Consider the following 24,206-nt stretch of genomic DNA (forward strand, 5'->3'; position numbering starts at 1 on the left):
TAATTTGTACTTTGTATTTAATTGCAGTTGTATTTCAAATGTATTGATGTTGCAATATTGATATATTTTGGGTGTTGGTAGCAGTAAGCTATGGGGGAAAATAGTCTTTATAGTACAGGATATGTGATATTCTTGTTTCACCTCAAATTGCTCCCAGCACTGCCACCACCAGTGACAAGCCTGTAACGCCCAGTAATTCACCCTAGTGTTATACAGCTCAAAGAGCACTTTGGAGAAATGATCCAAGTTTAGAAGAACAGAACTTATAATTGTACTGCTGGATGTCTTTCACAGTTCAAGTAAACACAGTTTGAACATTTTTATTACTCTTTACTGAAACCCTGACTAACATTGTTATTCTGTCACTGAGTTGCATTTTTTAAAAATTCTCCTTTCACAAGCTGTGAAGCACATGAATATCACATACTTCAGCTCCTGTTGTTTTAAGCATTTGATTTTTCCTTTCCGCTTGATCCAGAGCAAATTGTTTATTACAGTGGTTTTTTCACTCAAATGGGAAAAGACTAAAACATCGGATTAATGTATTGGAGTATAAAACTAATTGGATAGCTCTTTGAAAGAGCTGGCACAGACACAAGGGGACAAATAGCCTCCTGTGCTGTATGATTCTGAAAATTAATCCAACCTCCATCCTATGAGCTTGTAAATAACCTGTGGATGATATAAAATTATACATGCCATGTGGAGTAGCTTGCTTGAATATAATCAAAAGCTTGGTAATCTCTTTATCAGAAATTCTCGGTGAATCAGAGAGGTATGTACAGCAACTGCCATGGAATAACATATCACAAAAACCTGTGTAACATATCAAGGTTCAACAAAAAAGTGAACTTTCTTGTTACTTATTCTTGCATGGAATGTAGGTGGCACACGAAAGGGTAGCATTTGTTGCCCATCCCTATCTGCCCTTGAGAAAGGTGGTGGTGAGCCACCTTTTTGAATCACTGCAGTCCATCTGGTTCAAATTTTATGTAGCATTTTAGTACAACTAAGTGGCTTGCTAGGCCTTTGCAAATGGCAGTTAAAGTTTAGAGTTAACCACATTGCTGTAGGTCTGGAGCCACATGTAGAGCAGATCAGTTAAGGACGGCAGATTTCCTTCCCTAAAGGACATTAGTGAACCAAATGGGTTTTTATGACATTCGATGATAGCTTAACTGAGATTAGTTTTCATTGCAGATTTATTAATTAACTCAGTTTAAAACTCCACCAACTACCATGATAGGATTTGAACCTTTGTCCCCAGAGCATTAGCCCAGATTACTAGTGCAGTGGCAATACTAGTACACCACGTCTGCTTCACTATATGGATTAACCACAAGGCCTTAATCATTTTAGCCAGTCAAGAAGCCCTGAATGGCCTGGCAATGTCAATTTTTAAAAAAAATTAAAATCTCTTCTTCTGAAGACACCTTTTTCTTTTAAAGAATTTTGGTCCCTGATTATCGTACACTATAGCAATATGCTCTGTTTGAGCTAGCTTTTCATTGTGAAGACTGCATCAGTGCTTCAATTCTTTGCTATCTGAAGATTCGACACCTGTGAAAGAATACATAGGGACATAGAAAATTCTGCATCACAGGAGGCCGTTCTGCCTGTCATGTCCGTGCTGTAAATTACTTTTCTGCAGCAATCCAACAATTGTTCCATATTTCCCTCTAGCATGCCCCTGTTTTCACTTCCACAATTATTTGTTTAAAAAAAATCTAAATATTTAATTTCTCTGTCAGAGTAAGATCTGTGTTTAGATCAGGCTTGGTGAGCTGAATCTCTTTATATCTAAATTAATAATACGCCATTTCATCAACTGTTTGAACATGGTATAAGTTGTGCCTGCCCAGTGGAAATATAGTTACTATCACATGAATGATTGTGATAGGCAAGCTCAGCACACCTCCAAAAGGAGGTAAGGTAGCACTGGAAATAATGGGGAAAACGGAGGTTGTCTTACGGAATGCTTTTAAAGAGAAAAGTTACAGTTTCTACTGAGTCTTTATCAAGGGCCAAAGTTCTGTTTAACTTTCTGCTTTGTTCAGTTTCTTTTGAGTTATATTTTTCTTTATGTTAACACCGGTGATTTCTGTAGATTAAATGACTCCCTTAAACTGTGCTTGTGGCACACTTTCAAATATCAAATACTTTGAAAGAATTTTGATCAACGTGCATTTCACTCAATTCTGATCTCATTTTAAAATATTTATGTTTTCAAAAAAAAACTTTTTGGAACAGTGCATGGTGGTGAAACTGCAGCATTTGGTCAGGAGCAAATTATTGAACCCAGCACAAAGAGGATTAAATTAAACAGCACTCTGCACTCTGTTGTCAGCATATTAAAATATTAATTTTAACATTTGGTTCCCTTTGCCTGCTTGCTATCATTAACTGTTGGTCGTCAATGATAGGTGTCAGTATTCTGCTTTGGATCCATCACGGATGACTTTAACTGGTGACATTGAAGCCGACTGTAATACTCTGACTGAGGTCACGTTAATTGGAACCCATTAGAATTTGATCTAACTAGAACCTTTTAGGTCTTTTTGGTCCAGTGCCTCATAACATAAAGCATTTTCATCAAATTACATAGGCCTGCTTCTAGGCTGTAAGTTCTTCAGCCCAACTGGTCCATGCCGGTATTAATGCTCCACACGAGCCAACTGTTGGCTCACGTCATCCAATCCTGTCAGCATAATTTTCTATTCCTTTCTCCCTTGTGTGTCCAGCTTTCCTTTAAATAATACGTATCTTAGTTACTGTGGTATCAAGCCCCGCATTCTAACCGCTGTATGGGTCAAGAATGGTACATTTATCTACAGTGCCCTTGTGTGACATTCATATGTATGATTGTAGAATTGGTGTATATGCTTCACTGGAAATAAACATGATTTTTGCAGCTATAATTTTGCTTGAGAGTGGTTAAAACGTGGAACTCACTACCACAAGGAGTATTTGAGGCGAATATCATAGAAGCATTCAGGGAAATCTGGATAAGAAACAAGGAAGAAAAAATAGACGGATATTTTGATGTGGGTTGGATGAAGACAGGTGGGAGGAGGCTTGTGAGGAGCATAAACACCGATTATGGAACTGCTGGACTGCATGGCCAGTTTCTGTGCTGAAATTACTTTGTAACACTCATTTGCGAAGGTGGGTTCAGTTACTAACTTGGTCTTTTCCGTTAAAGGTTACTGACTGTCTTTTTTTCCCCTGTGACTGCCAGCAGTACCTACTTGTGAAATAGCACTTTCCCTAACCCTGTTAACCAGCCTGTTTTCACAGTGACCTAGGATTTGCAGCTACTGATTATAGGTATGTTCCATACAGGAAGATCCAGCAATTCATCACATATTTCCAGTCTTCCTCTATCTCTGCCATCTATCTCTGTGAAAATGGAGCCACTCCTCGTACTTTTGTCATGTTTTTCCAAGCGCTGATAGGGAGCCCTTGTACAGAAAAAAAATTCTCTTTCCTCTGATGGGCCCTGCCCATGTTTGTAGATAGACGCTAATCCACCCATTTCCTTCTGCCTCTCCTCACAGGCAGATCCATGAGGTGCAGACCCACATGGGGCAGCTGGAGAAGGCGGACGCACAATCTATTCACTGTAAGTATTCATAATTAAGATATGTAAACAGAGCTAGCCTGGTGCCAAGGCAGGGGAGTAGGTGACGTGGGCACAAAGCTTTGCCAAAAGAAATAATGACATTGTTTTCAGTCCTGGTGGGTGGCTTATTACATCATCATCTTAGTGGTATAACCCATGCCTTGTAGAGGGACTTTACTGTTTTTTCTCAAAGTCATTCTACATAAAGGTTTCAAATTTTTCCAGCGTACCACAAAGCCATAGTTTATCCATTGTAACTTTGAGCTCACCTATTACTTGTATTACTTCTGTCGTGATGAACAGTAGATCAGTTCATATAGATCTTGCTGGGATTACACCAGTTGTTAATCACCCCGTACATTAACCTCCTGCCAGCCCAGGTGCAGTGGGTGGGGTGGTGGGCAAGGGAGGGGAATTATTCTCTTAAACTCTACAATTGATAGAAATATGGTGTTGACAATCCTGTTATCTCCTTCATAAACAGCTTAGCTGTGTGCTTGTTTCCTTATTACAACTCTTAAGTATTCATTCTTCTCTATATAGTAGAACTACTTGCCTTTATCAAGTTGGCCTAGATAAGTAACAAACAAAACTAGCTTTGCTTTCAAGCAAAGCCAGCACATGATTTTTTGCAATATGTTTTGTATTGGTTGTATGGCAAGGGGAAATGTTATTAGGTTATTTTCTTGCAATTGGCTACTTCCCATTGTTCAGTGTGCCTATAGTTCAAGAGCTGAGCTTTGGCTTGGCTCAACTCATATGTCTTGTTTTGTTCATACTGACGATGGGAAAGCCAGACAGATCACAGTCGCTGCCTTTAACTTTTTTTTTCACAAAATAAATAGTTTGTTATGACTTGTCTATGAAGTGGGACTGCTCTGATGTTGGTCCAAGGTGCCTGTGCTCTGTGGGGCTTTGTGCAAGGTCCCATGATGTCACTGGAACTTCTTTACCTCAGTTCCTGATTCACTAAATGGATTTGAAGGGGGTCCTAATGTGTTTTTTATTTGAAGGGTGAAATTTTTGTCCACATCAAGGTGAGGATATCACTTCTACACTTTTCTAAATGTGCAAGTACTTCTGGGCCTGATGCTGGGTAGATTCAATATAAATTATGATCAGTGCTCTTAGTCTAATGTGCCACTGTAACCCAAGCTCAGAAAAGTGGCACCTAATGTACCAATATGATATTTCCATTTATCCTTACTGAGGAAGGCTGGTATTTCCAGTGAATATGGACTATTACACATAATAGACTTGAGGACACTGGAAGCTGTTCAGAATATCTACACTCATTTCAGGTAAGGTTTCCAGGGCTGAAGTCTGGGTTGGTCCTAAAAATAGCTTCCAGAGGTGAAAGGCTGACTTCAATGCCCAGCACATCACTTGGATAAACACAGTAGTAATTTATGACCACCAGTTCCAAAAGTGGTATTTTACCATAATCTGGATAAAGAAAGTTTGCTACGGGGAATCCTGATTCACAAACTGCCCTGATAGAGGTTTGTGCTTCCATTGCGTTGCCACTGGCCAATATTCCAGTATATATTTAGTCAATACCTTGCAGCATGTAGTGCTAAAACATTAGGACAGCTGCGGGTAAAATTATTCAGTAAATAATTTCAAATAATACACGTATTTACATGGTGGCAGAATTTCTAGATAATATGTTAGAGAAAGACACTTTAAATTTGCAGAACGTTTGCCACATGGCATTGCTGTTGGCAGCCCTATGTTGCAGTATGTCCATTCACCCCCAGGAAACCAGAAAAATGGGAACCCATTTCTTGCCTATAGAGCAAAACCCTTTTAAAGGATTGTGTATTTTGAAGAAAAGCAGAATTTTTTGATTTTGTTCAGAATGGCCACCTCCGTGGCTTGTGGCTACAAACTTTCTATTTCTGCTTGGTTTATTTTATCCTACTCTGCTGCCTCCTGAAGTTGCTAATTCCTGCTCATGTCCAGTTAATCCAGCAATGGTCACCCTTTTGTTTTTTCCCTATGTAATCACTCCCAGACTATGCTGCGCTGGACATGGAGCCAGATCTTGTCCTAGCCCAATGTACTTTTTTTTAGCAGGAATTGTAAAGCAGTGAGCAGGAGCCCTGGCTGATTGTTTTTCCCCTTCTTGTTCACCTAGGACACTAGGGCCAGTTTGTAGTATCCCTTACTGCCACCCCAGGTTAAATCAGTTCAACTCAGCAGACTGGAATTGAGCCTCGTGAGCTGCACGCCTTAGCTGCAAGTTACCAACTGAGCCATTAGGGAAGCATCCTGATATTCTCTTAATTGGAGTTTGCATAATTGAGGATTTAAAGTTCATAGAATGCCTCTCTCACCATGGTTTTTCATATTTTAAAGGGCCAGTCCAGAGTGTCTTGCTATTCCATAGCAGACCTTGTGGGTATTCACAGAAAAGAAAGAGATTTGCATTAACATGGAACCTTTCACTACCTCAGGATGTCCCAATTGGCTGTAAAGTATTTTCATTAATTTTTTTTCAGTATTTTTCTTCCTACTGTTGTAACCTAGGAGAGGTAGCAGCCAATTTGTGTGCAACAAGCTCCTAACCAATGTGACAATGATCAGATAATCTGTTTTTGTGATGCTCGTTAAGAGAGAATTATTGGCCAAGACACAGGAGATAACTCTACTGCTCTTCTTCAAAATAGTGCCTGGCACCTTTAACATCAACCTCAGAGAGCAGAGGTGTCTCAGTTAACGTCTCATCTGAAAGACATCAGCACTCTGTGCTACGCTGAGCATGTGCCTTGATTTTTGTGCTCGAGTTCCTGGAGTGGGACTGGAACCCACAATCTTCTGATTCTGGTGAGAACATTACCATTGACCCATGGCTGACACTATAAATGCACAGTGTTGATATACAGATGAGTTGGTGCTTTAGGTGTCTAAAGTATGGCTTGAGGAACTTGTGCAGTTCACCTATTACTCCGATTGTTTTAATGATCTGACAATTCTGTTACAACTTTAGTGGTGGAAAATGAAATCCAAGCCAGAATAGATCAGATTTTCAGCAGTCTGGAGCGACTTGAAATACTGACCAGCAAAGAGCCTCCAAACAGACGGCAGAATGCCAAACTGTAAGTGTGATTGCCATTTTAATGTTCATCATTATACTCCTTTGCAGGCTTATTTATTGAGATAAATGTTGAATGTTGCACAAAAAACCTAGGTTTAAACAAACTAGGTGAAGCAGTGAGAGTTTGTGCAGTTTTTCATTGCTCAGGAAATTCCAAGGCAGTGCCCAAATCCAGTGTAACAGGATAGTTGTAGTATACTTAAAATATATACTTTTAATATATGAAACTTAATATGAAACACATTGGGACCCAGAACAGATGTCTCTGTAAACCATTTTAACCTAGTGTTTCTGATTGCTCCCCTGAGTTAAAGGATTGTAAATCCCATAGCGATGTTGTTCTTTCCATTAAATTATTCCCCTTTTGTTAATTTTTAAGCACTTAGCTATGGTCAAGAGAACTTTGTCTTTATCTGCTAACGGACTTGGGAAATTGCATCCTAGTTTTTGTGCCATGAGTTCTGATTAAAATCTAGGATTCCAGTACTTCACTTGTGCTTATATTAGCGATCATTCTGGTTCTGAACTCAACCCAGATCTACTCCCCAGTCCACAAGCATAAGTTTTTTAAACTGATCAAAACCAGAACAAATTAAACCATCACATCTCTAGGCTTCAGTATACTGCAAAGTTAAATCACCTCCCAGGTTGCATGATTCAGAAGGGCACAGTACGATGTTGCTTTGTCAGATTGTGCAGCACATCTGGGGCTGGTGTAATTGTGAATTCAACAATTCATTTTTCTGCCCCCCCTCCTCCACTCCCCTCCACCTCACTCCCACCCCACCAACCCCCAATGACTGTTGTATTGAGGCTGTACAACACTTTCTGAAATAAGAAATTTGGACCTGGAGGACACTTAAGGTGCACCAGATTTATGCCACCAAATAACTATAACCAAGGGACTAGTTATTTCACAAACCATATGTTTTGCTTCTTCTCCCTGGGCCCCAGTCATACATCCTTTGAATGAAGTGAGGAGTGGGCAGTGTGCACTTGCAATGACATTTCCCCTTACTGAAAATAAAAACTGTCATTAGCAATTTGGGCAGCATAACGCAAGACAGATTGCCATGGCTGAAATAAGAAACCAAAGAGAAAAGTTCAGCTTGTAAATCCAAAGAAGAGTTGGTGATATGAAGAAACGAATGACTTGAATGATGTCTTGGTCCCTGAAGGTTATCTTTTAGAAGTATGATTGGGCTGTAATAAGTTTGTTTTTGGGCTGCAGTTATGTTACAATGTTTGCATCAATGCATAGTCGTTTCTGGTGCACCTTGACACTAAACTAGGGTAACCCTGGAATGGACTAAATATTTTTGAATGTTCTGAGCACATAAAGGGCATGATATAAATGCAGGTTGTTACTTTTCTTTCTTTTTTCTTCTTTCTCTTTTCTGTTTCTTTATCCCTCCCATTCTCTCCTAATGATAAAGAGATTTCTAAGAGAGTGAGCCATTGTGCATCTGGATAAGCAAACTTGCATAGGGCACTAGCCTTAGAGGCATGCACATCAATAGCTCTATTAAGCTACATAATTTAAAAAAAATTAAAGGTAGCAACAAGTTTTTTTCTCTTGGGAAAAGGTTACTGCTTTCAGTTTGTGGACTGCTATAGGCAAATTGGCTCCTGTATTTGCCTACGAAACTGCAGTGAATGCACTTCAGAAATGATTGATTTTGAAGTATCTTGGGATATCCTTAGGTTGTGAAAGGTGTTATACAAAAGCAACTACTTTATCATAACCACTTCATGTTTGTTCATCTGCCCTCAATGGGTTGTAAAATATTTGGGATCAGCACTCTCCTTAGGACAGGGCCTACCATATTTAGTTTTTGCACTGAAACTTATTAGCTTGTATTTTTAAAAATTTGGCATTCGACCCTCACTTTCTTTCCTCTAGCCGAGTGGACCAACTGAAATACGACTGCCAGCACCTGCAAACAGCTCTGAAGAACTTTCAGCACCGCCGCTATACCCGTGAACAACAGGATCGAGAGCGAGAGGAACTGTTGTCTCGCACGTTCACAACCAATGTAAGGAATTATTGACACTATTTAACCTTGCACACTTTTTAAAGCATTGGTGAGACTGGTTGCTGAAACATAGTACATTAAAAGAAAGCTAATGCTCGGCCTTGTGGAATGGTGGGATTAGGGTCAATGTCTGTAATGTCTCCATACACAGAGGCACAATGCAGAGGTCTGGTGGTCAACCAGAGTAAGGGAGGAGAAACCCAGGACAAGGGCAAAATACTACGGATGCTGGAAATCTGAAATAAAAACAGAAAATACTGGAAATACTCATCAGTGGAGAGAAATAGAGTTAACATTTCATGTTTGTGACCATTTGTCAGAACTGAGGAAAGTTAGAAGTGCTTTGAGCAAGTGAAAGGGGGAGGTGTGGAAGAAGAGCAAAAGGGAATGTTTGTTTTGGGCCGAGGGCAGGACATATTAAATGATGAAGGGCTTCATGATTAAAAAGCCAAAGGGAATGTTGATGGGATAAATAAAGAAACAAAAGGAGTGTCTAGATAAGGTGTGAGTGGCAAGATAGCAGGCATCCAAATGCAAAGTAACAGGATTAAGAAAGAAACAAGAGAAGAGCTGAACCAGCAAAAAAAAGCTAAACAAAACGGGGGCAGGCACTATGATCAATGATCATTATTGAACTTAGTGTTGAGTCCAGAAGGCTTTAAAATGCCCAGTCAAAAGATGAAGTCCTGTTACTGAGCTTATGTTGAGCTTCATTGGAATACTGTAGCAGACCAGGAAAAGGAAGATCTAAGTGGGAGCAAGGTGGAGAATTGAAAAATGACAAGCGCCAAGAAGTTCAGGGTCATGCATGCAGACTGAATAGAGGTGTTCCACAAAGTAGTCACCCAGTCTGCATTCAGTCTTCCGAATATAGAGCAGCAAGTACAGTATACTAATTGAAAGAGATGTAAGTAAATCACTGTTTCACTTGGAAGGAGTGTTTGAGGCCTATGATGGTGAAAAGTGAGGCTGCAAAAGGGCAGGTACAGCATTGCATCTCTTACCCTTGCATGGAGAACTGCTGTAAGGAAGCAAGGAAGTGTTGGGGGTGACTGATGAGGGCAGAGGAAGATGTATTTGATGATGGCGGAAATAACGGAGAAGAAATCCAGGCTGCTTTGCCTTCCAGTAGAAAGTTGTAGTTTGCTATAATGTTGCAATGGTGGTAATAACGCACAAACCTTGTCATTTCTGAATTGCTTTGTAAGGAAGCTAAGAAACTCTTGTTAAAGTATTTTCCTTCAAGTAACTTTCATTATGATGGTATTTTTATTTAGTCGAGGCTAAAGTCAGGAATTCACAATTTTTGTGACCCTGTTGCCCTTTGCTTTAATCCTTGGTTCCTGTTTATTAACAATCCAACAGAAGTAATATTGGAAAAAAATAATATTTGGTTATCATATTGATCAGTTATCAATTGATATCTGGTTATCAGCATTGGAGTGCTGTTTTGGGCTGCAGTAAAGTGCTCAGTTGGAGTTTGGTGACTGAGGAAGTTTGGTGAGGAGGTGCTCCTTCCCTTTTCTACCTTTCCTCAGAAAGAAGTGAGAGAGTAGGACCTGGTGAGTAAATTGGAAAAGTGTAATATTTTTCAGCAAGTTGCTATACTTGGATTTAACTGAGAAGCGCCAGGAATAAGGACATTTTAGGGCCAATATAATATTGTAATATCAGTAATCCAAAGTAGAATAAAGTTAACCTAAGGGAAGTAGAATTAAGACATGGCAGGGCAGCTGAGTCGAGTGGAATGCGTGTCCTGTAATATGTGCAAAGTCATGGATGCTACCAGTGTCCTAGATGACCACCTGTGCAGAAGTGCTGCCAGCTGCAGAAACTTGAGCTCTGGGCTTCAGAGCTCGAGCGGCGACTGGATTCACTGTGGCGCATCCGTGAGGCTGAGAGCTATGTGGATAACATGTTCAGAGAGGTGGTCACACTGCAGCTTAAGGGCCTGGAGACAGAGAGAGAATGGGTGACCAGCAGGCAGTCCAAAAGAAGTAGGCAGGTACTGCAGGAACCCCCTAGGGTCCCGCTCACAAATCGGTTTTCTGTTTTGGAAGCTGGCTCCACAGAGGAGTGTAGTCAGAGCCAAGTTTGTTGCACCACAAGCAGCTCGGCTTCATTGGTTAGGGAAGTAGACGGACGTTTCTGTGGCTATAGACGTGACTCCAGGATGTTATGTTGCCTCCCTGTGCCCAGGTTAAGGATGACACCCAGAAGTCGTGGTCCGCATTGGTTCCAATGACTTAGGTCGGAAACGGGATTTGGTCCTACAATCAGAATTTAGGGAGCTAGGTAGAAAATTAGCAAGCAAGACCTCAAATGTAGTAATCTCCAGATTACTCACAGTGCCACATGCCAGTGAGTACAGAAATAGGAGGATAAGACAGATGAATGCATGGCTGGAAAGATGGTGCAGGAGGGAGAGCTTTAGATTCCTGGGACACTGGGGCTGGCTGTGGGGAAGATGGCACCTGTACGAGCCGGACGGGTTGCACCTGAAGAGAGCTGGGACTGAGTTTCTTGCGGGCTGTTTTGCTAGTGCTGTTGGGAGGGCTTTAAACTAAGTAGGCAGGGGTATGGGAACCAGGAGAGAATATTAGAGAGGAATACCAGGGTGCACAAAATACTGGGAGGGACAGATAGCACTAGTATAAAGAATAGTAAATTAATAGGAGAAGTTGGGGAAAGAGAGAAAGTAACAAAATCTAAATCAGGGTTACTATGCATGTATGTGAATGCACGAAGTATAGTAAATAAGATTGGGGAGTTACAGGCGCAGATTGCTATGTGAAAATATGATGTTATGATGACAGAAACCTGGCTCAAGGAAGGGCAGAACCGGGTGTTAAATATTCTCGGGTACAAGGTGTTTAGAAAAGATAGAAAAGGAGGAGGGGTGGCGGTATTGGCTAAGGAGAGCATTGCAGTGCTGGAGAAAGATTATGGTGGTTTAAGTCTACTTTAATGTGAGAATTTGAAAAGTAATATTTCACTTCCACATAAGGACATAAGAACATAAGAAATAGGATCAGGAGTAGGCCATTCAGCCCTTTGAGTCCACTTCCATTCAGTGAGATCATGGCTAATCTTCTACTTCAACACCGTTTTCCTGCACTATCCCTGTATTCCTTGATGCTTTTAATATGTAGAAATTTATTGATCTCTGTGTTGAACAAACCCCTCAACGGAGCCTCCACAGTTCTCTGGGGCAGGCAATTCCAAAGATTCACCACCCTCTGAGTGAAGAAATTCCTTCTCATCTCAGTCCTAAGTGACCTGCGCCTTATTTTGAAACTGTCCCATGAATATATTTTTCCCCAAATCCTGCATCCTATGCTTGTCAGATGAAATACCTGGTTGACCAATTGAACTTTATTAGCACATAAAGACACTAGTTTTAGGGTAAAATAGAAGCAAAATATTGTGGATGCTGGAGATCTGAAATAAGAACAAGAAGCGCTGGAAAAACTCAGCAGATCTGGCACATTTGTGGATAGAGAAACAGAGTTAACATTTCAAGTCCAATATGACTCCTCTTTGGAACTAATTTTGGGATATTGCTTAAGATCCAGTCTCCTGTTGGCCTGCCTGCTTGGACTGAGGTTGCTATAACTGCAGTACCGCAGATCTGAGCAATGCATTTCAGATTATGGCTTGTTCTGAAGCAGATCATGTCCTAAAGGCCACTACTTTTATGATTTTTCTAAGGAAGCAAAAATGACTGCTTTAGATTGCTATGCTATTCATTTAAGATCATAGGACAGTATGGGTACTGCAGCTTTAGGTCTCCAAGTTACTTAAAGCTTTGGGCCTTATTGGGGGAGTTTGGTCAATTCTTAGTTGAGGGGACAGAAGAAAATGTCATGCTATAGTCAACTATGCCTGAAATAAATTCAGAAAAACTTAATTCACCAGAGTTGCTGCTGCTTTACAGGAAGTTATGATGCAGTGTGATGTCTGTGCCTTCTGAATGAAACAGGACACATGAAGAATTGCAGTTGTGCAGAAAATGTGACAAGTAGACTAGTCTGATTGTAGAAGTTCTGTTATTTCTTCAAAGTGCATGAGAAATATTCTTTACAAGGGGCCTTTACCACATGTTATATTTGGTTTGGCTGACCATCACCTCACCCTTGCTGTGAAATCTGTTGTGCTTGTTATATATGACCCGCAGCTACTTTCTAAAATGGGTGTAGGTGCTTCCCAAGCTGCTGTGTACATGTTTAGAACAGGATGACTGGGTGAAGAGTATATCCAACTGGGAAGAATGGAAGCTGCAGACTACATCGATGGGTTGAGATTAAAAAATGTAGCTATAGGGAGAATTCTGTACTACAATGAGATCAATGTGGAAATGAAAGTTTGGGTATCTGACAAGAGCTTTAGAAACATTGGACTTGGAGGTGTGGATCAAGTTTCGGTGGGAGTGACACTAAAATAGTGGAGAAGGTAGGAATTATTGCAAAGGTGAAAGAAGACATTCCAAGATACGCCTGGATGCCTGGCCACTTCTGCTCCGTCGCTAAGACCATCTACTTCACCTGCATAATATTACCTGTGTCTACCCCTATCTAGATGCATCTGCAGCTGAAATCCTCATTCATGCCTTTGTTACTTTTAGACTTGGCTATCCTAGTGCTCTCCTGGTTGACCTGCCATCTTCTACTCTCCATAAAGAGATCATTTGAAACTGCTGTGTGTATCCTAACTTGCACCAAGCTCTGTTCACTCACCACCCTTGTACTCACTAATCTACAATGACTTCTGACCTCACAATATCACAATTTTAAAACTCCTCCTCCTTGTTTTCAACTCCCATGACCATGAAATACTCTGATCTCTGCCTTCCTTCAATTCTGGCCTCTTGCGAGTTTCCAATTTTAATAGCTTCAATATTGATGGCCATGCCTTCAGCTGATGAAACCTTAAACTTGTATTTCCTGGAATTGCCTCCTAAAGCCTCCTTCCAATCTATATCTTTCCTTTAAGACACTGCTTCTTAACCTTTTTCCTCTTTGATCAATCTTTTGGTCATGCTTTCTCTCACCTTATGTGGCTTAGTGTTTGATAAGGCCCCTGTTTAGTGCCTTACGAAGCTTTGCACTGTTAAAGGTGCTGCATAAAGACAAGTTGTTGTTGATATGGAACTTGAAGCTTTGCAGGGTGCTGAGATTGTGTGCCATTAGACTCAGCCTGAATAAATAGCTGAGAATTGGGTTCTCTGAGATGGTTAAGATCATGGTTAAGATGTAACATTTTAGGTGAAGCCTACAAAGAATGGCACCTGTTTTTTCAGTCTTCAGCTGAAGAAAATTCTGGTTCATCGTGACTTGATGCTGAGCAAGCAATTGTCAGTAAAGTTTGTGCAGTTGAGAGCATACACAGAAAAGTAAAGTTGGATTTCTGCATTGTGCCTTTGGGTGGTGATGTTGAGAGGTAGTTTGTCGGAGCTGACCATGTGAACGTTGAAGGATGTGCCTTTGGAGCTGGTTTGATTGCTGTTTGGACAGGTGAAAATAGAACCGCCACAGGGCATCCTATTGGAGAAGGCATCCAGTGAACCAGCAAACAGAATATGCCTCTATTTACTGACACAATGCTGGAGATAGGTGATGGTGAAGGTAGAATGATTCAATGCCACAAAAAGCTGTGGAAAGGTTGAGGGTTTAAAATCCACTGACACAATCACAAAGGATGCCATTGACTCCTTGGACTATATTGTTCTCTGCATTGTGGTTGGGGTAGAAGACATGGTGAGGAGAGTCTAATGAAGAATGACAGGAAGATGGGTGGGAAATTCCATGGCAATAACACTTGCCAAATGAGGCAGCCGTCAGACTGAACTGAGTGCTCCAGGGTAGGCTTTTTTTAAACAGGAGAATAACGACATTAGCTTTGGTAGAGGAACAATGCCATAAACAGCAGTTAGTGGATTAAGAAAAATTAGCTGAGTGATTAGCAGCTGGGTTGGGGACACTCAAGAGAGCAGGTAGTACTCTCATAGAAGAGAGAAGTCTGATGAAAGCTTGGTGATGAGAGACTGGGGAGAAGTGTGGAGTCAGAGCTGTGGTCAGGAGTGAGCAAAAGCAGATGGCACAATTACATGAATAGTCTGTTCTGAAGACAGGAATCCATAAGCTTCTCCCTGCATCAAAGGTGAGGATTAAGATGCAAACAGGGGAGCTTGGAGTAGCTGGGGGATTTGACAGCTAAGTGCTGCTGGTAAAAACTGTGCAAGTACTGGCATCTAGTTGTAGAAAAAATAGTAGTTTTTGTTTATCTCGGAACAGCTCCAAGTTGGTGGGCGAATTCTGTAATTGTTTTGTATATCAGTTTATAGGTCGTCACTAATAAGCAAATATTGGTTGGGAATGCTTCCTTTACACTTGAGTGGCTGGTGTTCCTTCTCATTGGTGGTATTTGCGCCTTGCCTTTCCAGGCACAAGTTCAAGCTCTTCACAGTTTAGATGCAATTGTTAATGATGGTTATTTTGACAGCCTGTTATGTTTAACTTGTATTTAAACACTTGGGACCCATTAGTTTTTGATTACTTTGGCAACAGAATCAAATCAGTGGGTAGCACATGCAGGCTGATGCTTTCTACTGCACAAGCAATAGGACCATACAATGTTTGTTATTGACTAAGTTGTTGAAGCTGTTTACTGTTATCTTTTGCAAAAGATAACCTGACATTAGAGGTTTTTTTAAAAATTGAGAACTAGAAAATTCAGATTCCCATTTATCTTCGTGCAATCGGGGTGTTGCTGGTTGTCTCTGTAGCTGGAGGAGGCATTCGGTCGTGAATTGAGTTGTAGCATTAGAAACAAGACCTATGAGTGTTTCCTGTGTGGTTACAGAACAACAGTTATATCTGTTGACCTAATATTCATTTCATGAGATATTAGGTGATAAAAGAACCTTGCATAAAAACGTAGAAGGGAAATCAGAATCTAAGTGTGAAATGCAGATCGTCCTGCTTGATCTCCCAATGCAGTAGTATAATAAAGTTTTGCATATCTATATTCTTTGAATTTAAGTGAATGATGTATAGTAATCTGGTGGTAAAATAACAGAACATTCATGTTGTGTAATAATAATTGCTTTCCCTTTAGATAGGAGCATTTGAGAGGCTTTAAATTTTGCAACGTTGCACACCAATTATAAAGCTAAAAGGTAATTTACAAAGTAAGATGAAATGTTGAGGAATGCAACATTTTACTAAATAAGGCGGAGCATAATCACCAATAGGTTTGGATGCAGAAGGCCCTTCAACCTATTTGATCTTATCCTTTCAGAGTACAGACCTTGTTAAACTTCCATTAAAACCTCAGTTTCTTAAAGGAGTCTATTTTACCCCACCACCCTTCTTGTCCCAGATATTGATCATGGTCATGTGAAGAAATGCTCTTTGGCCAAACACCTGCCCTTCATAAACCAGAATCCAAGTCGTTTTACCTTATGCTGGCAGGAGTATCTGAAAGCATTGTAACATTTATGTTCTTTATCATATACCTCAGCCCTTTGAAATGTCTCCATATTGGGAGAGACCGTGCAAATCAAAGTATTGGTTATAGTTCGTTCCTCCAACAAACTGTACAGTTTGGTTTTCACAGCAGGTCTTTCCCTATGTTTTGCAACCATTTTTCCCACCAATTCACTCCCTTTCCCCCCTTTTGAGAAGTTGACTCATTGCAGGGGTACTGTTCCAATGGATATCTGGTGTCTATTGTGTCTTGTCTGAGTGACCATTCATCATGTGAATCTAGATATTTAATTGTTGATGTGCAGTTCAGCCTTGAGCCTGATACCACCCTTTGCCCACAAGCATGAATTTCCAGAAGTAATTACCGACAGCAAACAAGAATTCTCATGCTCCAACCTCCACCACCATCCCTACCCCCAAAGCCACAAACAGTGTAACCAGTCTTGTTATCCTTGCCCACTGTCCTGATTGAGAACTAACTCGGTGCAGATTGGGTGTTCAGTCTGTTTTGCATAGATGACCAACTGACTGCATTAGTAAGTTGAAACACGTTGAAATTCATTTAATGAAGCCTAGTCACTACAACTATAGATTTGGTTTGATTGTTTGCACTTCACACTAATGCTAAGTTGCAATATAAATCCTGATCTAACTTTGACCTGAGAGAAGCAGAGAGTCTCAATCAAATCCAAAACTGGTTCACACCAATACTATAGTTCTGGTGCAAATGCGGAATTAAACATCTCACGTGCACTTTCATATGAACAAATTCAGTGAATGATTAGAGATGTGCTCTTCTTTGATCCTGGACAGCAGCATAATGATATGAATCAAGTAGATAATAATTACCTCAATTTATAATAACAGTACAGGTCTTGTGTTTTCATATTGTTTGACAATTCATTTACATTTTAATCAAATTATTATTTCCACAATCCATTTTTGAAAAAATAAATATGATACCCCAATAAAGATTGAGGACAACCTGTAAACAAAATCGCCCTAATAATTGAATGTTTAAAAAAAAAAGTACTGAACTGTACCGTGTAAACTTTATTTTATATTGATACTGAGAGGAATCGGAGCAGGTAATGAGGACCTCCCATTTTTTGTGCAGGATGCTGACACATCAATAGCAGTAGACGAGTCCTTGCAGTTTAACACTTCTATAATCAATGCACACAAAGGAATGGATGATCTCCTGGGGAGCGGGTCCTCTATTCTAACTGGACTGCGGGATCAGCGGATGACTCTCAAGGTGGGACAAAACAAAACGTGCAGGATCTTTAAAAGGACCCTGTTATTTGTAACCTTTTTGTGTTGAATTACCTTTCACTGACTTTTAACACAATATTTTTATAGCATTTTTATTGAATAAGATTACCAATTTGAGAGGAAAGATAAACCAACGGGCTGGTAAGATCCCGTTAGGTTGTTCCATCCTACTCCCATTCCTGACTGGTGGTATAAATCTACTGGAATTTTTTAATTTTATGGTGGTCACCACCTTTTCAGCTCAATGTCTTGAGTCTAAACAGCAAGAGCCTTTGTGTCCAGTGATTTCCAACAAAATAATGTAGAAGTATTTCACTGCATTTTAGAAAAGCAGTATTGAAACCCTGTTGACTCTGCAAATTAATACAGCATTCATTATTTAGGAGCTTGTATGTAGAGGATTTATCTGATGTAAAGGAGAGGATCAAAGCAACCTCATTGTAATAATCACAGATAGATTTTTCGGAAAAATTATTTGTGGGTCATTATCTCCACACTATTCATATATAAACAAAGTGTCTTTTTTTGGCTCAAAGATCCAAATGGCCTACTCCTGCTCCTAAGTCCTATGTTCCTATGTACATCTTGCACTAATGGAGCAGGATTTTTAGGTTGGTGTGCGGGTGCAATTGGTGGGCCCGGGAGCGGCCGGGGAATGGACTTCCACCCGCGATTGGCCCCGACCGCGATTTCACGCTGGCTGGCCAATTAATAGCCAGCAAGCAGGAAATGTGTGCTGAAATGCGCAGCATTGCCGGGGTGGGGGTGGGAGGAGGGCGGGCACTGATGCAAGCATGGGTGGTGGTAGGGAGCATGGAATGAAAGCTCTCTGAAGGTAGAGAGCTGCCTCAGGGAACTGAAGAGTTTAAAACCAATAAATAAAGATTTTAAAATCCAGAAAAAACGTTCACGCATCAGAATCAGTCACCTGAACACATACATGATGAAAATTCTGTCCATACATTTTTTTTTAATAACGGAAACTTCAGCCTGCCCTTGGATGAGGTTTCATCAAAAATGCGAAGCCTGCCTGGCAGATTTACCTGTTCATCAACCGTAAGGTTGGACGGACCACGAAAAATCGGGGACAAATGGAACTTTAATGGGCTTAATTGCTCTCTTAATTTTCAGTGGGCATGCTTCTGATTTTGGTGCACATGCGCGGCAACAGAAATATCGCGTGAGCGCGGGATGATCCGACTTTGTCGTGCTATTTTACGCTCAAGTGGGTTGGGTGCACGCCGACCTAAAAATTCTGTTCATGATTTTCTTGCGTAATAGACTAAGTTTAATGCCCATTGTCTCAATAAGGTGAAGTGATTCTTTGTGGATTTCCTACAATTCAACATTCTAAAAACTCAGGGATAATTTTGTAGCATTTACAAATTTGGCTCCACTTCTGATGTAAAAGTTTCATTCTTTAGAAAGATGAGAATATTCCCACACTTTTCCATCCTCAACAGCAGGATGGAAACGAAATGGCAAAACCTTAGCTTACAATCATTTAATATAGTTAACATTGCCATTATATTCATGTGCCACACCATGCTGTTTTCATCTGTACTTCTAAATTATTTTTGTTTTACTTAGCCCTGAAGCTTCTAGCACTGCCTTTGATTATTTTATAAGATCAGTTCATGATGTTTTGAATTTTTATCTTAGTTTTTCAACTATGTTTTGCATGTAATTTATTTTATATTATCTGCCTGGAATGAAACTTTTTTGTATAACCTGACTGTAGAAAGGCACCTATTGTATCTTTATTTTGTATCCCCCACATAGTGTAGGAGCTTAGCCTCATTCCATCACTTTGGGAAACCACATACTGTTTCTACAAAAAGAAACGGAGCCATAATGCTGCAGGTGGAAAATGCTCCATAGAAGTCTTTTCCTAGAATCAATTCCTTGTATTGTTGAGTGAAGATATAATTTTATTCAACACTACACAAGCCAGAATTGGAATATCATTTCCATGATGTAGATAACTCCTAGAACTTCAGGCCTCACACAAAGAAACATTGATCATCTCAGCATGGCTCAAGGACCCAAAGTAACTAGTCAGTAGGCAGCCAATGGTCGAGTTTGTCAAATAATAAAGCCATTTTGTGGGAAGGAAGCCGAGGGATGGACTTGACCATCGTTTTGTTTGTTCCTGTGCATAACTCAATCATGTTCCCATTGATGACATATACAAGACTTGTAAAGCAATCCTTATAGTTCATGAAATGTAACTGCTGTGATTTAATTGATACCTTTGGCAGATTGGCCTGACAGCTTTAATGCCTTCTCCATCTTTAGCACTCCCACCTTCTGAAATCTGTGCCACCTGTGTGTGCTTCCATTGTGTGTGGAGGATACAGTTTTAAAAGGATGGATCCTGTTGGGATCATTTATAAATGTTATTCATCCTCCACCCATCTCCCATGCACAAAAACCTTGCAGCAGTATAGGTTTTTTTGTGGGAGTGGGTAATATTTAATTAGTTTCCGTTTGGCTTCAAGTCAAAGTTTACTTTATATGATTCTGTAAGGTGAAGAACAACAGCAAGTGCAACATCATGGCATTTCATGTATGTGCTATAAGCATATGTAATCTATCAAACAGGACTTTGACCTCACAGTGTATGAGAGTTGCTTATTATTTAATGGAGACTATACACAGCAGGCAATCTAATGTTTCAATTATTCGTATCTCAGCCATGTTTGTGGCTATGTTTCTGCCAAAGATGTGGTAGTGCAATATCCATCTTACTTCTGGACTGGGCTGTAATTTATCACTACCCAAGTTTGGATTGTCTATATGGCACTCAGACAGAGAAGACATTTATTACTACACTTTGCCCTGACGTCAAACACAAGCCCTAGAATTGGAAAGAGAATGCTTCCCTCTTAACTGCCACCTTTAAAGGTCAACTGCTACGTATATCTGTTTTTCCTCTTCATGTTCTGCTGAACTGTGGGCTATTGATAGGAGTGGGATTCAGCCTTTTCTTTTTTACTTGCCCCGTTCTCTTGTTAGAAGCCAGACTACGTAACACAATTGAAGCTACAGTTTTAATAGAATTCTATCTCCTGTAATTCAGCTGTTACTATTATAGCCTTGCCTGGTGTTGCATTGCTTCGTCTCATGTGAGATGGAGCAGGGAAAAGGCTGAATGCTAACCTTGCATCAGCTGAGGCATGAGCTGAAAAGCAAAGAAAGAATCCGATGAACAGAAAACAATGAATAGAAGAGGATGGAAGAAGATTTTTTTTTTATGTCCTTGATCAAAAAGGGAAAGGACCTCAAGTTAATGCTTCCAGCCTCCATAACTGTTCTCCCTGCCACATAAATTTGTTGAGGAAAATGGGCTGGGCACCTGCTCTATGCCCTTTGCAAGTGCCATTGATAGCCAAATGATACAAAGATGCACATGACTGGCTCAGGGTGATTGCCTTCCTTCCTTCCTGTGTGAAGTGTATTTTATTTGGATGCATAAGCAAAAGGAAGATAACATCTCAAACTTCCACGTTGGCCTGCTGATATCGTTTTCAGAATTAATAATTGGATTTCCACAGTTGAAAAGATTAGATCTACCTTGGTTATTGAATGAACACTGACTGATCTATTGCTTGGCACCAGATTTTTTTATAACTTAGGTTTGGAACTTTGAACACAGTTTTCTTGCTTGAAACAACTTGACAAGCTGCATGCCTTTCGATTTGTGACCTCTCTTTCACTTTCTAGTCTCTCAGGAATTAAAATAGACTATGTTAAATAATTAATTCTGACAGGATTCCCACTATGTCCAGTGTCTTTAAAAGTAAAAACAAAAATCATGTACTAAATCATTAAAAAAAATCAAAGGTATTCATATTTAAATCATTTACAGTGGTAACGATATTGGACAGTTTTATATAAAACATCTAGAAACAGTTCACAAGGGTTAATTATCCCCTTTATCCAGTTAATTACAGTTCATACTACTTGCAGTAGAATCACTTAGGTTCTCCTTTTGAGGCATAGAAAAGTTAGTCTCGTGAAACATTGTAGTCTTTACCAGGCAAAATATAGTTCTGACGCATTGAAGATTTCTGCATCTAAGCGAACACCTGAGCAGAACTGCAAACCCCAAAAGATTCTGTTGTTTTATCCCCAATTCCTTTAAGGATGTGGCTGCTATTAATTGGGATCAAAGTAATAAGACTATTTTGACAGATGACATTGTCTTGTATTCTTAAACATTTTTTCTAAGCAGTACTAAGAAGATCCCATGGAATGTAAATGAGAAGGAAAATGCAGTTTTTGGAACCATAGTTTGTTCTTCAGTGTCTGCAGGATGCAATTTCTAACAAATAACCTAATTCACTGTGTTCTGGAAACTGGATAAATAGTTCTGAGCAGTCATCTTAAGTTTAAACAAAGTGAGTGAAATTCACTTTCGATCTAAGATGCCACAGGCTAGAGATCTAACGGTGAATAGTTTAAAGTACATTGATACAATGTACTCTTTATGTAAGATAATATTATATCACCTTATAACTTCATCTCTACACTGGGAAGATTTGGAAAGCTAGCTGCTGGTAATTTTTTTGTGTAGCAAATTAACAAAGATTGTACAGTTTGAGAGCACATTGATTGAAATTTATGTCAATGTGAAAACACTGGTTCCTTTTTTCCTTAAAAAAGTGTTCCTAATGCGAGAGTCTAGCTTTTCAATAATTAACCAACACCTTAATTATATCTCCACAAAAGTGATATGACCCTGGACTACAGTTATGATGAAATAAACCACGTCTGTCCAATGTGAATCTTCTATTGATTGATGTATTTGGATAAATGTACAGCTTGTTCCACCTCCTCTCTCTGAAGCTGTACATAAGCTTCTAGTCTTAATGTGGTTTACTCGTCCTGTCATCTGTTCATTTCACTGTCGTTTTGAGACTGACTCATGTGATTGTGCAGTTCCATAGTTGCCCCATGCTACAAAGACTACTATTCAAGCGGAACCCGAACCACTTGGTGTCCTCCCCAGATATCCACACATGAGCATTTTCCATCAGGGTCACTGAACAAGGATCAGAATCTAGAACTATCTCACTCTAAATCTAATTGCTGCTCCTTTGAAATCAGTTAACTGCACAGACCGCCAATGGGACCTGGTCTGTGCTGGTTACTGACTTCATTCCTCTCCTTGAATACTACTGAGGCTGACCCAGACCATTTGCAACATTGATGTTGTATTTGACCCTTAGCTGGGATTCTAACCCCAAGGGCAGAATTTTACACCAGTGGGATTTTATAGTCCCATTGAAGTCAGTGAACTTTTGAGCGGCTCCTCGTGTTTTACGGTCCTGCCTCTGCTGTAACAGGGTGTAAAATTCCACCCCATATCTTTTTTGTTGCCTATGTAACATGGATCTGATGATCCATCCATGCTTTTGTTACTTCTAGGCTGAACTATTTGAATGTTCTCCTGCACAGCTTCCATCCTCTAAATTTGAACTCATCTGAAACTGCTGGCCATATCCTACAGGATTTCCATTTGCCCCTTTTACCTTCTTTCCTCAGCTGTTGTCTCTGACTCTGACTTATTCCACATAGATTCCCACTTAAATTTCATGTTTCAGATCCACCCATGATTGCAGATCTCTCCCATGACATTTGGCGTTCTTGGGACCACTGCTGTCACCACGACTTGAGATCCACACTGAATGCCATGCACCACAACATGCGTGTTTGTGACCTCTCTCTTCAGTGGCACTGACTTGTTATTTCAGAGCTGCCCTTGCACTCTGTTCCTTTTCATCCGTCACCTCATGCGGCTTTAGCATCCCACTTCAATGAATTTTCAGCTCAGCATGATGCCTTCCCCTCCGCGCCCACTTCTTTGGCCAGGAGCCTTCCCTGCAAAGTGGGTCCTCATTCCTGTCTTCAGAATCGTGGGTACCCTGGACCCCCCCTCTCTGATCTCTTAACCTTCTCTGATCTTTTGATTGAGAGCAGCTGGCATGACGTCAGCCATCTCAGTTTGTTCCCCTTGCTCACTCTGGCCCACCTCCATCTGAACCTCTCCCTGGTCCAACCCTGATATCATCATTAAACATTCTAATGACGACTAGTTGTTGTGTTGGCGAGCCAATCCCTCCCCTGTGGATGCTGAACAGCAACTCTCAGGCTTTCTCTTAGTTCTCCCAGCCATAATTCTACCATCAAACATCAAGTCATCATCTTTCAAACTGTCACGACATCCCCTTTTTCTGGACGACATGTACCCCCCCCCCCCCCGCCACTCCCAACAACCCTCGACAAGATCCTCCAACCTCATAGACTGCCAATCCCACACAGCCAATACTACCTCCTTTCCAAAATCCACATACCGGATTGCCTTGAAAATCCATTGTTACAACCTGTTCTTGGCACCACAGAACTCAATCATCTTACCTGAATTTTCTTTCTCTCATTATCTTGTCTCTTTCAACATCCTGTGCCACTTTAGTAGTTTTCAGCTTCCTGGATGTAAATGTGCCCTTTTTTACTTTGGATGTTCTGTCTCTCTGCACGGCTGTTCCCTATCGGAACAGTCCAAGGACCTTCTACTTCTTCCTTCAGTGGAGGTTCCTTCCTTCACTAACCTCCTCTTCCTGGCTGCACTAGTTATAAACAGCTTCTCATGTAGCTCTACTCACTTGTTCTAACAGAGGATG

The 24,206-nt window shown here is 40.4% G+C and overlaps 1 protein-coding gene across 2 annotated transcripts in view; it reads left to right on the plus strand.

The window, feature by feature from the left end:
* The window catches only part of gosr2 (golgi SNAP receptor complex member 2), a 76,701-nt gene that overhangs the window by 23,885 nt on the left and 28,610 nt on the right, over positions 1 to 24,206 (plus strand). The window contains exons 2-5 of one of the 2 annotated variants that reach the window (XM_041173740.1): positions 3,558 to 3,622; positions 6,615 to 6,723; positions 8,626 to 8,758; positions 17,363 to 17,503. In XM_041173740.1, coding sequence (XP_041029674.1) covers positions 3,558 to 3,622; positions 6,615 to 6,723; positions 8,626 to 8,758; positions 17,363 to 17,503 — 448 coding nt within the window. The remainder of the gene's footprint in view (positions 1 to 3,557; positions 3,623 to 6,614; positions 6,724 to 8,625; positions 8,759 to 17,362; positions 17,504 to 24,206) is intronic. The other variant, XM_041173741.1, reaches the window with a different exon arrangement.

The sequence above is a fragment of the Carcharodon carcharias genome, chromosome 23 (genome assembly GCF_017639515.1).
Source record: "Carcharodon carcharias isolate sCarCar2 chromosome 23, sCarCar2.pri, whole genome shotgun sequence".
Taxonomy (NCBI): domain Eukaryota; kingdom Metazoa; phylum Chordata; class Chondrichthyes; order Lamniformes; family Lamnidae; genus Carcharodon; species Carcharodon carcharias.